Source organism: Equus przewalskii, chromosome 15 (assembly GCF_037783145.1).
Source record: "Equus przewalskii isolate Varuska chromosome 15, EquPr2, whole genome shotgun sequence".
NCBI lineage: Eukaryota > Metazoa > Chordata > Mammalia > Perissodactyla > Equidae > Equus > Equus przewalskii.
Window position 1 is genome coordinate 1,932,162 of NC_091845.1, and position 12,750 is coordinate 1,944,911.

The 12,750-nt window shown below is 39.5% G+C and overlaps 1 protein-coding gene across 2 annotated transcripts in view; it reads left to right on the top strand.

Moving 5' to 3' along the window:
• Nucleotides 1-665: 665 nt before the first annotated feature.
• Nucleotides 666-12,750, top strand: part of KBTBD12 (kelch repeat and BTB domain containing 12) — a 100,596-nt gene continuing 88,511 nt past the window's right edge. Inside the window, exons 1-2 of one of the 2 annotated variants that reach the window (XM_070574548.1) lie at nt 666-801; nt 8,641-9,819. In XM_070574548.1, the coding sequence (XP_070430649.1) occupies nt 8,750-9,819 (1,070 nt within the window). In that variant the 5' untranslated portion in view covers nt 666-801; nt 8,641-8,749. The remainder of the gene's footprint in view (nt 802-8,640; nt 9,820-12,750) is intronic. The other variant, XR_011526795.1, reaches the window with a different exon arrangement.

The window sequence follows — 12,750 nt, forward strand, 5'->3', positions numbered from 1 at the left end:
GGACACACCTACAGATAGCACCAACCCAACCCCTCAGTGGACCTGCACATCATCTGGTGACCTGAAAGTAGATTTCCCAGAATTGAAACAGAACCAAAAATACAGAACCAAAAGCAAACAAACAACAACAAAAGACTCACACCCAGTTAAATGTGAATTGAGCATGCAATATTTGGAACATACCTATACTAAAAAAATACTGGTTGTTTATCTGAAATTTACATTTAACTGGGCATCCAGTATTTCACCTGGCAATCGTACTCCCCGGGCCACGTTCAATGAGACCACACACAAGGTTTCTTGGCCATTTTGCATTTTTCAGAAACATTAAACGGACAGACTTGGCATTTTTAAAAGTTCGATTTCGGATTCTCTTTGGAAACGTGTCCTCGCCCCATCCCGGCCTACCTCCATCGCCCGCACGCGGGTCGTCGCGGGGAGACTGGCGCAGGCGCAGAGTGGCCCTCTGGCTGGCTAGTCGCCATCTGAAGCCGCGCGGGAAGGGCCCGCGCAGGCGCAGAGAGGCCGGCGGGGCTGTGGCGGCGTGGTCCCCGGCCGCCTGAGGCGCCGAGGGCGAGCACCTGTCGCCTCAGCGGAGCTGCCAGCGCCCCGCTCCCCCCGCCGCCCCGGCGTCTATTTATATCGCTCGGCCGGCGCAGGCCCATATTGGGCAGTGCGGCTCCGTCAGGCCCGCGCCCTCCGCCCCGAGCGTCAGGCGGCCGGCAGGCCAGGGCGGGCGCCATCGCGGGCGGCGCCTGCGGAGCGAGCGGGGCCGGGCCTCGGGCCGGGGGCGGCAGCTCCGTGAGTACAGCGGGATGGTGGGCCCCTCGAAAGCCTCGTCTTGGTTCCGGGGCCGGGCGCGGGGTGGGGCGGCGCCGGGCTGGGCTGGGGGCCCGCAGTCCCTCGGCGCTCGGCCCGCCGTGCCTCCGCGCAGACCATCTCTGCCCAGCCAGGGCGGCTCGCTGCCCTCGGGCGCGTCCTTGGGCTGGCAGCGTTCGCAGTGTTCCCACTCCCCGAATTCTCCCTCCCCGTTATCGTTTCCCACTCCCGCCGCTGGAAACGCCGTTACGTAGGGGCGCTTTTGCCTTTCTGTTCCCGGGGGGCCTCCTGGAACCTGGAGAAGGGCCTGGCGCTGTAAAAAGCGGCAGTAAACAGCGAACGCGTCCCCGGGCAACTGTCTTAACTTTAAGGCAAGAAATAGAATTGCCGTGCATTTCCCCCCACGTGATTCTTCAGAGGAACTAAGGAGCTATAACGCATATTGAGGCACCTCGAAAAGTATAAAGCGTGGTGAGAACGCAAAACTTTGTGAATTCCTCAAAGGAAACTTGCCTTATTTAGCTTTATCATCCCCACGCCTGGCCGTTATTAAACGCCTAGGATGTGGGATAGGTTATTACTTTTAAATGAATCAGGTATTTTCCCACACTAGCCAGGGACTCAGTGCATTTAGGGTGATGCAGAGTGCATTTAGGGTGATGAGCCATTTTCTGCCAGTGTCTGCACAAGATGGTGATGCTGAAACAAAATAGGATATGGTGATGTAATGGTAAAAACCAGGGGTCACAGACTTAAATGGCTGTAGGATACGTAAAGGGGCGGGAGTGAGAAGAGCAGTAGCATCAGAAGAAGTATAAATGATGACTGCGGCTTAGGTCTCTAGAAGAGAGGATAATGGGAGCTGGGGAAGGGGGAACAGGTGTGCCATCTGAGAGGCGGCACCTGGCCACTCAGATTCTGCACGCTGTTGTCTCCATGGGAATTAAGGGTCCACTGCTGCCATATCTTCTGTTTTTTTTTCAATAGATGACGAAATGATTCAGCCTTGCATGTTGACAACTAATTTACAAGGAAAAAAAAAAGTGTGAGTAGCCAGTTTGCAATCTCTGGCCTAAGTGAAGCCAGTAGCATGGCTTCAGTTCTCTAAGAATGGGGGCCAAACTTCTGAGAGCACATGGTGACTGACTGGGAATTAGTTTTGAGGGTAGGGTGAGAAGTGGGTGTCACAATGCATTAAGCTATAGGCAAGGAAATCAACTTAATGATTCTGGGTGCTTTATTTGACTTGGATAAAGGGATAGCAACTTGCAGCATCAAGCACAATTTTTATATGTAGGAAAAAAATCTTCAAGATAGTGGTTTATTAACATGTATATAACCTAAAAGAAAAAAAAGAAAGATGTTCATGAACTTGTAATTTAGAACTAATCCAAGCCTTCATTTAATTGCACAAACTGTATTGAATAACTCTTATGTGCCAGGCATCATCACAGACAAATTTTAAGAATACAGAAATGATTAAGACATGAGTCCCCTACCCTCCATGTACTCTCACAGAAAGGGGAGGCAGCATATGTGTAAGTAAATTATGGTAACAACAGAGCAACAACCACTATGTTCAAGATACAAGAGAGGAGGGGCGGGCAAGGCTCGCTGAGGAAGTGATGTTTGAGCTGCATTTTGAAGAGCCAGTTACATTTTCTCAGGTGGGAGAGGAAGAAGGATATTCCAGACGTAGAGGACAGCATGTGTAAAGGCCTGGATACATTAGAATTGTTCGTGCTTCAGTACTACTAAAAGATTGAAAAATACAAGGAAGAGGAGCCAGGAGCTGAGGCAGGAAAGGTTGGGAGGTACATGATGTGAAGGGCCTTGTAATGCCTGATGAGGGATAGTGTTGGTGAAAATAGGCTCAGGATAATTTTTTTAATGTGAGTTAATGGTTTTATACATGATATATTGGCATTGGGACATCAGTTTCTGATATCATAATGTTGACATTCCTTGGGTTGCCCGTCCAAGTCTATTGAATGGAGTCTTAACGGAGTGGAATTTAGGAGCCTGTCCTAGTCATTTCTCAGGTCTCCACTTTTTTCATCAATAAAATTCAAGGCTTTGATGTTTATCAGCTCTATCAGATCATATTATAACCTACTTGCCATACTGAACATGTCTATGGGGAAAAAATGCATACCAATTCAGGAATCTAGTAGCTTTTTCCTACCACAAAGCAGGAGTAGGAAGGAATTGTTTCTGCCCTTCCCCCTCATAGAGGCTGATGCCAGGAAATTGCGGAGGGAGGGCTACAGCCGCAAGTTTTCAAAGCAGTTCTCATTCAGACTGGATAAGTAGGTTGTGAGCTTTCGTATTTTCCAATGCTTATAAATTGTTCTGCCTACACCTTGACAGTTAAAAAGAAAATTCATAATGGGTCTATGTATCCTCTCTCTATATATAATATGCACAGACATAGTATGCAGTGGGTTAGATTTTCAAAAGATAATACAATTTTTTATTTTAATATAATTTCAAACTTACAGAAAAGTTCTAAGAATAGTACAAAAAACTCCTATATACTTTTACCAGATTCATCAGTTGTTTATATTTACTGTCAGAATATATCATCATTTGCTGTATTAGAATATATAATATTGTTTTGCATATTTTAAATATGCTATCAATGGTGTGCAGCATCTATTCTTCTGTCTTTTTCGTACATTATTATGTTTGTCAAATTCATCCATGTTGATACATGTAGTCCTAGTTTATTCATTTTTTTCTGTACAATATTCTCTTGAATGAATATACTACAGTCTATCTGTTCTCCTGTTAATGGGTATTTAGGTTTTTTCCAAATTTTTGCTATTTCAAACAGTGCTGCCATGAATTTAAACTAATTTTAACTTCAAAACATGAAGAGTTTTCGTAGAAAAGAAGACATGGTCGTGTATCAATCATTACTTTGAAAAATTAGCAACTTTAAAGATAATATAAAGATGATAAAATTGAATATTATAAAACATTGTCAGTTTAAGTAAATTAACATTTTATTCCACGTTAAAATCTATAGCGGTCCATTTGTCAAAACGCTGTAATGGATTTGGGTATAACTGCATTTTGGGTTTGCAAAGTAATTAGGCTTTATTCTTGTGATTTATATTTATCTTTGCTACTCATTTTTCTCCATTATTACGGGTACTATTAATATGAATGCATCAATTCAATCTTCTATAAATTGGAGCAGAGAATAACTTGCCATTGATATCATTGAGAACATTTGTACAATTTTGTTTTGCTGATGAAAGGAGAATGCCTTCTATGCCCTCATTACAAGAAAAAGTTGCTGTCAGCTCTCTTTTTATTTATGAGCTGTGTCTGTCCCCACAAGCAGTTGTATATGTACCCAAACATTGTTATTATTTGAAATTTATTTGTACAGGTATATCCTTCTTCAACTTTACCAAGCAAATTTTACCAAGCAAATTATGTATTGTAAATGCTTGTCCTTATTTAATTCTCCCAACTATTCTTTATAATTCTCAAAACTAATCCCAGGTGGGAAAACTGAAAGAGGCTGAGAAACTTGCTCATGTTGCTAAATGGAGGAGCAAGGATTCAAACCCAGGCCTCAGTAACTCAAGCCGAAGACCCTATTCCTAGACTCTGACTGACACTGTGCTACACCACTGTAAAGTGACAATAATTTCCTTTTATTGAGCACTTGGATGCCAAGGACTGATCTGACTACTTTACATTATCCCCATTTCACGGATGAAGAAGCCAAGGTTTAGAAAGGTTATATAATTTCAAGATTACAGCAAGTGGCTAAACTGAGATTCAAAGCCAGGGCTGTCTCACTTCAAAGCCCCCGTCTGCAATGCCAGTGCCTTCCCTGCACCTTCTATGTATGAGAAACAATGTGGAGAATGGTTTTTGAAGTGTGGTGGCTGATTTAACTGCCCAGGTCGTTTTCAGGATTTCCATCAGTAAATTCATTTGATCTGAATTTATAGCCTAAATTAGAGTAGCTTCAAGGAGTTGTATGAAAGGCAAGGAAGGAAGGGATGCTTAAATATCTGTGCACATTTTAAAAATTCTGAAATGTTCCTTCAGAATATTTGAAACAGTTATTTCTGTTTTAAAAGTATTTTTTATTGTTGAAGTCAATGTTTATGGCAGAGAAGCTGCATCCAAATAAAGTATTTATTTAAAAAATTGATTTATACTTGGGAACCCTGGGGACAGCCAGATGATCTTTTTAAATAGGAATCTCACCATTCCCCTTCTCAAAATTCTTCAACTGGATTAAGCAGAGAACTGGAGATTAGGCACCCAGATAGGATGTTGTCCTACTTGTAACCTAGAAAATTGATTTGTTTATGACACTAGAGCAGGAGTCAGTGACGTGCTGCTTGTTTTTGTATACTCTATGAGCTAAGAATGCATTTTATAACTTTAAATGGCTTTTCAGAATCAAAATAAGAATACTATTTTATGACATGCAAATGTATGCAATTCAAGTTTCAGTGTCCATAAAACGTTTTATTGGCACACAGTCACGCTCATTTATTTATGTATTGTCTATGGCTGCTTTTGCACGATAATGGCAGAGGTGAGTCATTACAACTGAGACTGTATGACCTACAAGCCTAAAATATTTACCCTCTGGGCTTACTTTGCTGACCCTTGCACAAGAGGGAGAGGTTAAGGGTGTAGCCTTTGGAGTCAGACAGAACTGGGTTCAAGATTCAGTTCCTGCACCTATAAAATGTTGTGGCCATTAAATGAGAAGAGGTTAACTCAGAAGAGTGACTTAGTGATTGTTGCCTTCCATCAAGGAGAAATCAGGATAAGTAGAGATTTCTGTGGTTCTTTTACCTGATGGTGTAATAATAGAAAATATGAGAATGTAACAAAAGTAAAATTTTATATGACATGTAATTCCCTTAGACAATCTTTTCTCAATACTTTTGCATATGCTGCTTATACTAGTAAGGACTCTTCAGTGCAAATGACAGCAATCCCAATTCAAACTAACTTAAATAATAAAGGAATGGTTCATTTCTCAAAACTGAAAAATAGAGATATAAGGCATGTTTCAAACTCCATTGCTCTGGATTTTCTGCCTTCTTCCCTGTATTGGCTTTGTCCTCATGCTAGCTTATGGGGACATGGCTGCCACAGTTCCAGACCTCCCATCTATACAGCACGTGGACACCCCAACCATTGAACCAGAGCCCTGAGCTTCACTCTAATTAGGCCAATTTCAGATCTCATACCCATCCCTGAACCAGTCACAGTGGTGAGGGGTATGGGAGACCACCCTACCCCAGTGGTACAAGAGAAGGCAGTTGGGTCCTAGGGGAGACTCAACACTGTGCACTATAACATTGTTTGTAAGATATTACCTATAGTGTGTTTATAAAGCAAACAAGTGCATAATCTACTAGTTGTTCCATTTTTAATCTCTCTTTGAAACTAATGCCACGTGTGTTTTTATTAAAATAGCCTTATGCCAAAAAGTTCAACAAGGATAGTTTGTTTATGTCTTAAAGATAACGAAATCCTAAGGTTGTGGTCATATCATTTGGGCCCCCAGCATCTCATTTCTGTCCTAGCAACATCATGGTCAACACTTTAGGAACTAATGAGTCTAAACTGCCTGCAGTGTGTTAGATTTAGCTATCCTATCTGGAAACTGCACTTGGCCTTTTAGCACTGTGAGTGTTGGTATCCTTTGAGGGATTCTTGTATATCAGTACAAATTGAATAGTAGGAAGTTTTTAATATTTACTTCCTTGGGGCCAGCCCTGTGGCCTAGTGGTTGAGTTCAGCGGGCTCCGCTTCTGTAGCCCAGGTTCAATTCCTGGGTGCAGACCTACACCACTTGGCGGCAGCCATGCTGTGGCGGTGCACATGCAAAATAAAGGAAGACTGGCACAGGTGTTAGCTCAGGGACAATCTTCCTCAAGCAAAAAGAGGAATATTGGCAGTGGATGCTATCTCAGGGCGAATCTTCCTCAGCCAAAAAAAAAAAAATTGTTTCCTTATAAGAAATCTTTTATGGGGCCAGCATGATTGTGTAGTGGTTAAGTTCACACATTCCCCTTCTGTGGCCCGGAGTTTTCAGGTTCAGATCCTGGGTATGGACCTACACACTGCTCATCAAGCCATGCTGTGGCAGCATCCCACATACAAAATAGAGGAAGATTGGCACAAGTGTTAGCTCAGGGATAATCTTCCTCAAGCAAAAAGAGGACGATTGGCAACAGATGTTAGCTCAGGGCCAATCTTCCCCACCAAATAAAGCAAGCTTTTATGCTTTTCGATTCAAAGTAACAGCTGTCATCTATAAAGCTGATTGATATGTTTATGTATAAAGAAGCCTTCATAATATGATTTGGTCTGGTCATAATGTGTTGTAGGAGAGTTCAGAATATATAATGACCTCTTAATTGCTCATAATTGGATTCTCTTTGTAAAAATCTAAAACAAACAAAAGCAAAGGTTTCACTTTTAACCTGCACGCCCTATCAAAGTCTAAAGCTTTTATTAAAATAAAACAGAGCCATTAATGCCGGGAAATCTGGCAAGGAGGGTTTTATTCGTATTTCAAGTATTCAGATTCTAAGATCGACTAGTTGTTATACTTCCGCACTCTTCACCACAGTGATTTTTAGGTTTTATAGTTGCCATTATATAATTAAACATCCCTATCATGCTTCACACTTGTTTCCTGAAATGAATTTTATCAACACTGAAAAAATTGCCATCTTTCACTGAGATAATTGAGATTTCTAATCCTTTCCAGGATTACACAAATTTAGAAAATTTATTACAGCTGACAAATTTTGCTTTCACATTGTTGAAATTATCACCTCCCCTCCTTAACTCCTAGTCCTGAATTTTCTACCATCAACATTTATTCTTATTGCATGCTACTTACAGCCAAGTAAGAACAAGAAAGGATGACAGAGACTTGAGATCCACTCCTCACATTAAGGTTTCTGACTCTAGGAATGTCCTTCTTTAAGTCAAACAGCTAATTAACTTCCTTGAAACATCCTGTTTCCATTCCCCTGGGGAAGGAGAAGATGTGGCAACTAGCTTAAAAAGACTTTTAATTAGACCAGTGCTTTTTAAAGCGGGAAGTCATTCAGTGTCTGCCATTATGAAATAGGGAACAAAGAGAAGCTGAGCAAGGAGGGAGGATAGAGAGATGGGATGGCTTTTGTGCATTTTTTAAGTTTAGGACGGTTTAATTTTAAGTTTCAAGTATTGTGAATTCTCAGATCAGTAGACATCTGGTTGTGCTTTCCGAAGCATTGTTTTGAATTATTTGCCCCATAGCAAAGTTTGAGCAGAATTTTAGTGGACTTTCTTTCTTCAGCCATCCTATGTGTCCCCATTGTGATTTTGTGGATTGACCATTATAACATTTGGTTGCATTTTTTGGAGAGGTCCACATAACCTTTATGGTGATGTTACATCTCCTCAGAAAGAATGTTAGCTAGTGACCGTGTGTCCTCTGCCTGTGGGTCAGCTGTATTTGGTAATTGGGAATGGAATTGCAAAATATGCCCATCTTATCACTTCTCTCTTCATTCACCTTGGGAGGGAGGACTTTCCAGCCCTCCTAGAAAAATCTCTGCTGCTGATTAAGAAAATATTGCAGTGGTTAATAATTTACTGTTTATACAATCAATGACATTATTTTTAGATACAAAAGTAGTTGTCTTAAAGTTAAACTGCTCTGTTTGGAATGAATAATATTTATAAATACTGATCAGAACTAATACTGCATTTTTTAAATTATAGAGAAATTTTTTCTTAGAAGAAAACTTCTTTTTTTCCCCTCAGGAATGTTACATGACATCTCTGTTGCTTTGTGAGTAGTCAGACATGCAAATAGCCCCTCAAGAATCAAGCTGCATTTAAAGACTTACTTGGAAACACTGAAGAATATAACATGGAGTGCAAGATTCAGGGAAAAGAAAAATACCAACATAGCTTGAATTTACTGAATAAAGTTAAGAATATGAAAGAATTAGCAGAAATGGTTGATGTAGTTCTCATAGCGGAAGGGGAGAAATTTCCTTGCCACAGACTAGTCCTGGCTGCATTTAGTCCTTATTTCAAAGCTATGTTCACGTGTGGACTACTTGAGTGTACTCAACGGGAAGTCATACTTTATGACATCACAGCAGAAAGTGTATCAGTAATATTAAATTACATGTACAGTGCGACTTTGGAGATCAATAATGCCAATGTACAAACTGTAGCTATGGCTGCCTATTTTATGCAGATGGAAGAAGTCTTTAGTGTGTGTCAAAAATATATGATGGACCATATGGATGCCTCGAACTGTGTAGGTATCTATTATTTTGCAAAGCAGATTGGAGCTGAAGATTTATCTGATCAATCGAAGAAATATTTATATCAGCACTTTGCTGAGGTGAGCTTACATGAAGAAATACTAGAAACTGAAGTGCACCAATTTCTGACACTTGTTAAATCAGATGACCTTAACATATCCAGAGAAGAGAGCATTCTGGACTTAGTTCTGAAATGGGTAAATCATAATCGAGAATTACGCACAGTGCATCTTGTTGAGCTTTTGAAGCAAGTCAGATTGGAACTGATAAATCCTTCTTTTTTAAGACAAGCCCTAAAAAGGAACACAATGCTTCTATGTGATGCAGGTTGCATTGACATAATTCAAAATGCATTCAAAGCCATCAAGACACCCCAACAGCACTCTCTAAATCTTCGTTATGGCATGGAGACTACTAGTCTTTTGCTTTGCATTGGCAACAATTCTTCAGGAATCAGGTCAAGACATAGGAACTATGGGGATGCCAGTTTTTGTTATGATCCCGCATCACGGAAGACCTATTTCATCTCGTCTCCCAAGTATGGGGAGGGTTTAGGAAACGTGTGTACTGGTGTTGTCATGGAAAACAACACTATAATTGTGGCTGGAGAAGCAAGTGCCTCTAAACTCTCTAGACAAAGGAACAAGAATGTTGAAATCTATAGGTTTGTATCTAGCAATATGTTTGTAAATTTATTTCAATTATCTTGCTTTGACCTTAACAACAGTAGAAGAAAATACTCCTGAAGGAATGATCACATTTTGAATTTCATATAGTCAAAATTACCCTTTAATTACATATTTTATGTATATATAAAATTCATAATGAAATCACCCACAATTTAGAATTACTTTTTCTCTTCCTATATTTGTTAAGAACATATAGTTGAATTTGCAGAAGTTAAATGTATGTATGTTATGATTCCATGGTATATTTTCACTCTTAGATTTCATTATTTATCTATATTATGGGGTGTAATTGCTTTGTTTTTGGAGAGCTTGATATAACTTTTAATAGGAAGAAAAATTTATTAATGCTGACTGCTTGGAACTGATTTTTTTAGTTCATAATGCAGAGTAGTAATAAGTAATTTTTTTCTTGACCAAAAATTACTAATTATCTATCAGTTTTCATTCTCTATCCGTAATTTGTGGATCTTTCCTAAACTTCCAAGAGTATAAAATGTAGCTTAGGAGTACTTCAATCCTAGAGTTGTAAAAGGAACCAGAGTGTCTGCTAAGAAGGAGCATATCATCTAGGTCTTGTATGTGAGGACGCATACATTTGTTTACTGTTTATTCAGCAAGTATTAGTGAGTATTCAGCTCTTAAATCTGGGTAAATAAGAAATATGCACATAGAATAAAGACTAGATAATAAAGTTCCCCTTCAATATCCTTCCCCTCTCAGCTCCCTCTTACCAGGGTTTGTTCAGACTTTTCAGTTAGGAAGTAATTCTTCTTGACAGTGAAGTTGGGACAAAGAAAGAATTAAGAGGTCAATGATTTTTCTGGCATCTTTTAGTATTCCATTATCTGCTTCAAGCTATAGGCCTGTCCGTTTTACACATTCAGACCTTGAAGACGTGTTTCCTCTCCGCTTGTAGTGGTAGGGGAGGGAATGCAGAGCCCAGGATGAGTGACCTGGCCCTGTGCCCATGGTAGCAGAGCACATCACTGAACAGCAGGAGCAGCCGTCTTCAGAATTATCAGGTAGAGACTGCAGAACCAGGATATCAGATCCGTAAGGAAGAGGAAGCTCTGGCTTTCCTGGCGTGGTTTTATAGGTCCATGCCACTTGTTTTATACTTGTTCTTGGTTAGGTACCCTTCTTTCCATCTTCTAGCCTCTTGTACAGGTACCTCAGTTTTCTTTAGAGAGCTTTTTTTTTTTCTTACCAAGATAGTCCACAATTCTGCCATCATTATTTATTTTTTATTATTTTACTGAGGTCATATTGGGTTATAACATTATGTAAATTTCAGGTGTACATTATTATATTTCAGTTTCTATATAGACTGCATCATGTTCACCAGCAATAGTCTAGTTTTTATCCATCACCATACATATATGCCCCTTTATCCCTTCACCCCCCTCCCACCCCCTCCTCCTCTGGTAACCACTAATTTGTTCTCCTTATCTATGTGTTTGTCTTCCATGTATGAGTGAAATCATAGAGTATTTGTTTTTGTCTGACTTATTTCACTTAGCGTAATACTCTCAAGGTCCATCCATGTCGTAGTCATTTGCAACACTAATTCAAAAAGGATTTGTGATTTGATGTTCTTTGGATAAATACCCAGTAGTGGATTAGCTGGATCATATGGTATTCCTATTTTTATTTTTTGAGAACTCTCAATGCTATTTTCTATAGTGGCTGCACCAGTTTGCACTCCCACCAGCAGTGTATAAGGGTTGCCTTTTTGCCACATCCTCTCCAACACTTATTTCTTGTCTTGTTAATTATAGCCATTCTGATGGGTGTGAGGTAATACCTCATTGTAGTTTTCATTTGTATTTCTCTAATAATTAGTGATGTTGAACATCTTTTCATGTGCCTGTTGACCATATGTATATCTTCTTTGGAAAAATATCTGTTTATATCCTCTGCCCATTTTTTGATCATTTGTTATTCATTTTCTTGCTATTGTGTTGTATGAATTCTTTATATATTTTGGAAATTAAGCCCTTGTCAGATATATGATTTGCAACTATCTTCTCCCAGTTGGTGGGTTGTCTTTTCATTTTTGTCGATGGTTTTCTTTGCTGTAAGGAAGCTTTGTAATCTGATGTAGTCCCAATTGTTTATTTTTTCTTTTGTTTCCCTTGCCTGAGTAGACATGGTATTCGAAAAGATACTGCTAAGACTGATATGAAAGAGTGTGCTGCCTATATTTTCTTTTAAGAGTTTTATGCTTTCAGCTGTTTCATTCAAGTATTTAATCCACTTTAAGTTAATTTTTGTGTGTGGTGAAAGGTAATGGTCTACTTTCATTCGTTTGCATGTGGCTGTCAAGTTTTCCTACCACTATTTATTGAAGAGACTTTCTTTTCTTCATTGCATATTCTTGGCTTCTTTGTCAAAGATTAGCTGTCCATGGGTGGGTGCTTTCATTTCTAGGCTCTCAATTCTGTTCCATTGATCTGTGTGTCTCTTTTTCTGCTAGTACCATGTTGTTTTGATTACTGTAGCTTTGTACTCTAATTTGAATTCAGGGAGTGTGACACCTCCAACTTGGTTCTTTTCCTCAGGATTGCTTTGGCTAATTGGGGTCTTTTGTTGTTCCATATACATTTTAGGATTCTTTGTTCTATTTCTGTGAAGAATGTCATTGGGATTCTGATTGGAATTTCGATGAATCTGTAGGTCGCTTTAGGTAATATGGATATTTTAGCTGAGTTTATTCTTCCAATCCATTTGCATGGAATATCTTTCCACTTATTTATGTTGTCTTTGATTTCATTCAATAATGACTTATAGTTTTTGGTGTATAGGTCTTTCAACTCCTTGGTTAAATTTATTCCTAGATATTTTATTCTTTTTGTTGTAATTGTAAATGGGATTGTATTCTTGACTTCCCTTTCTGCTAGTTTGTT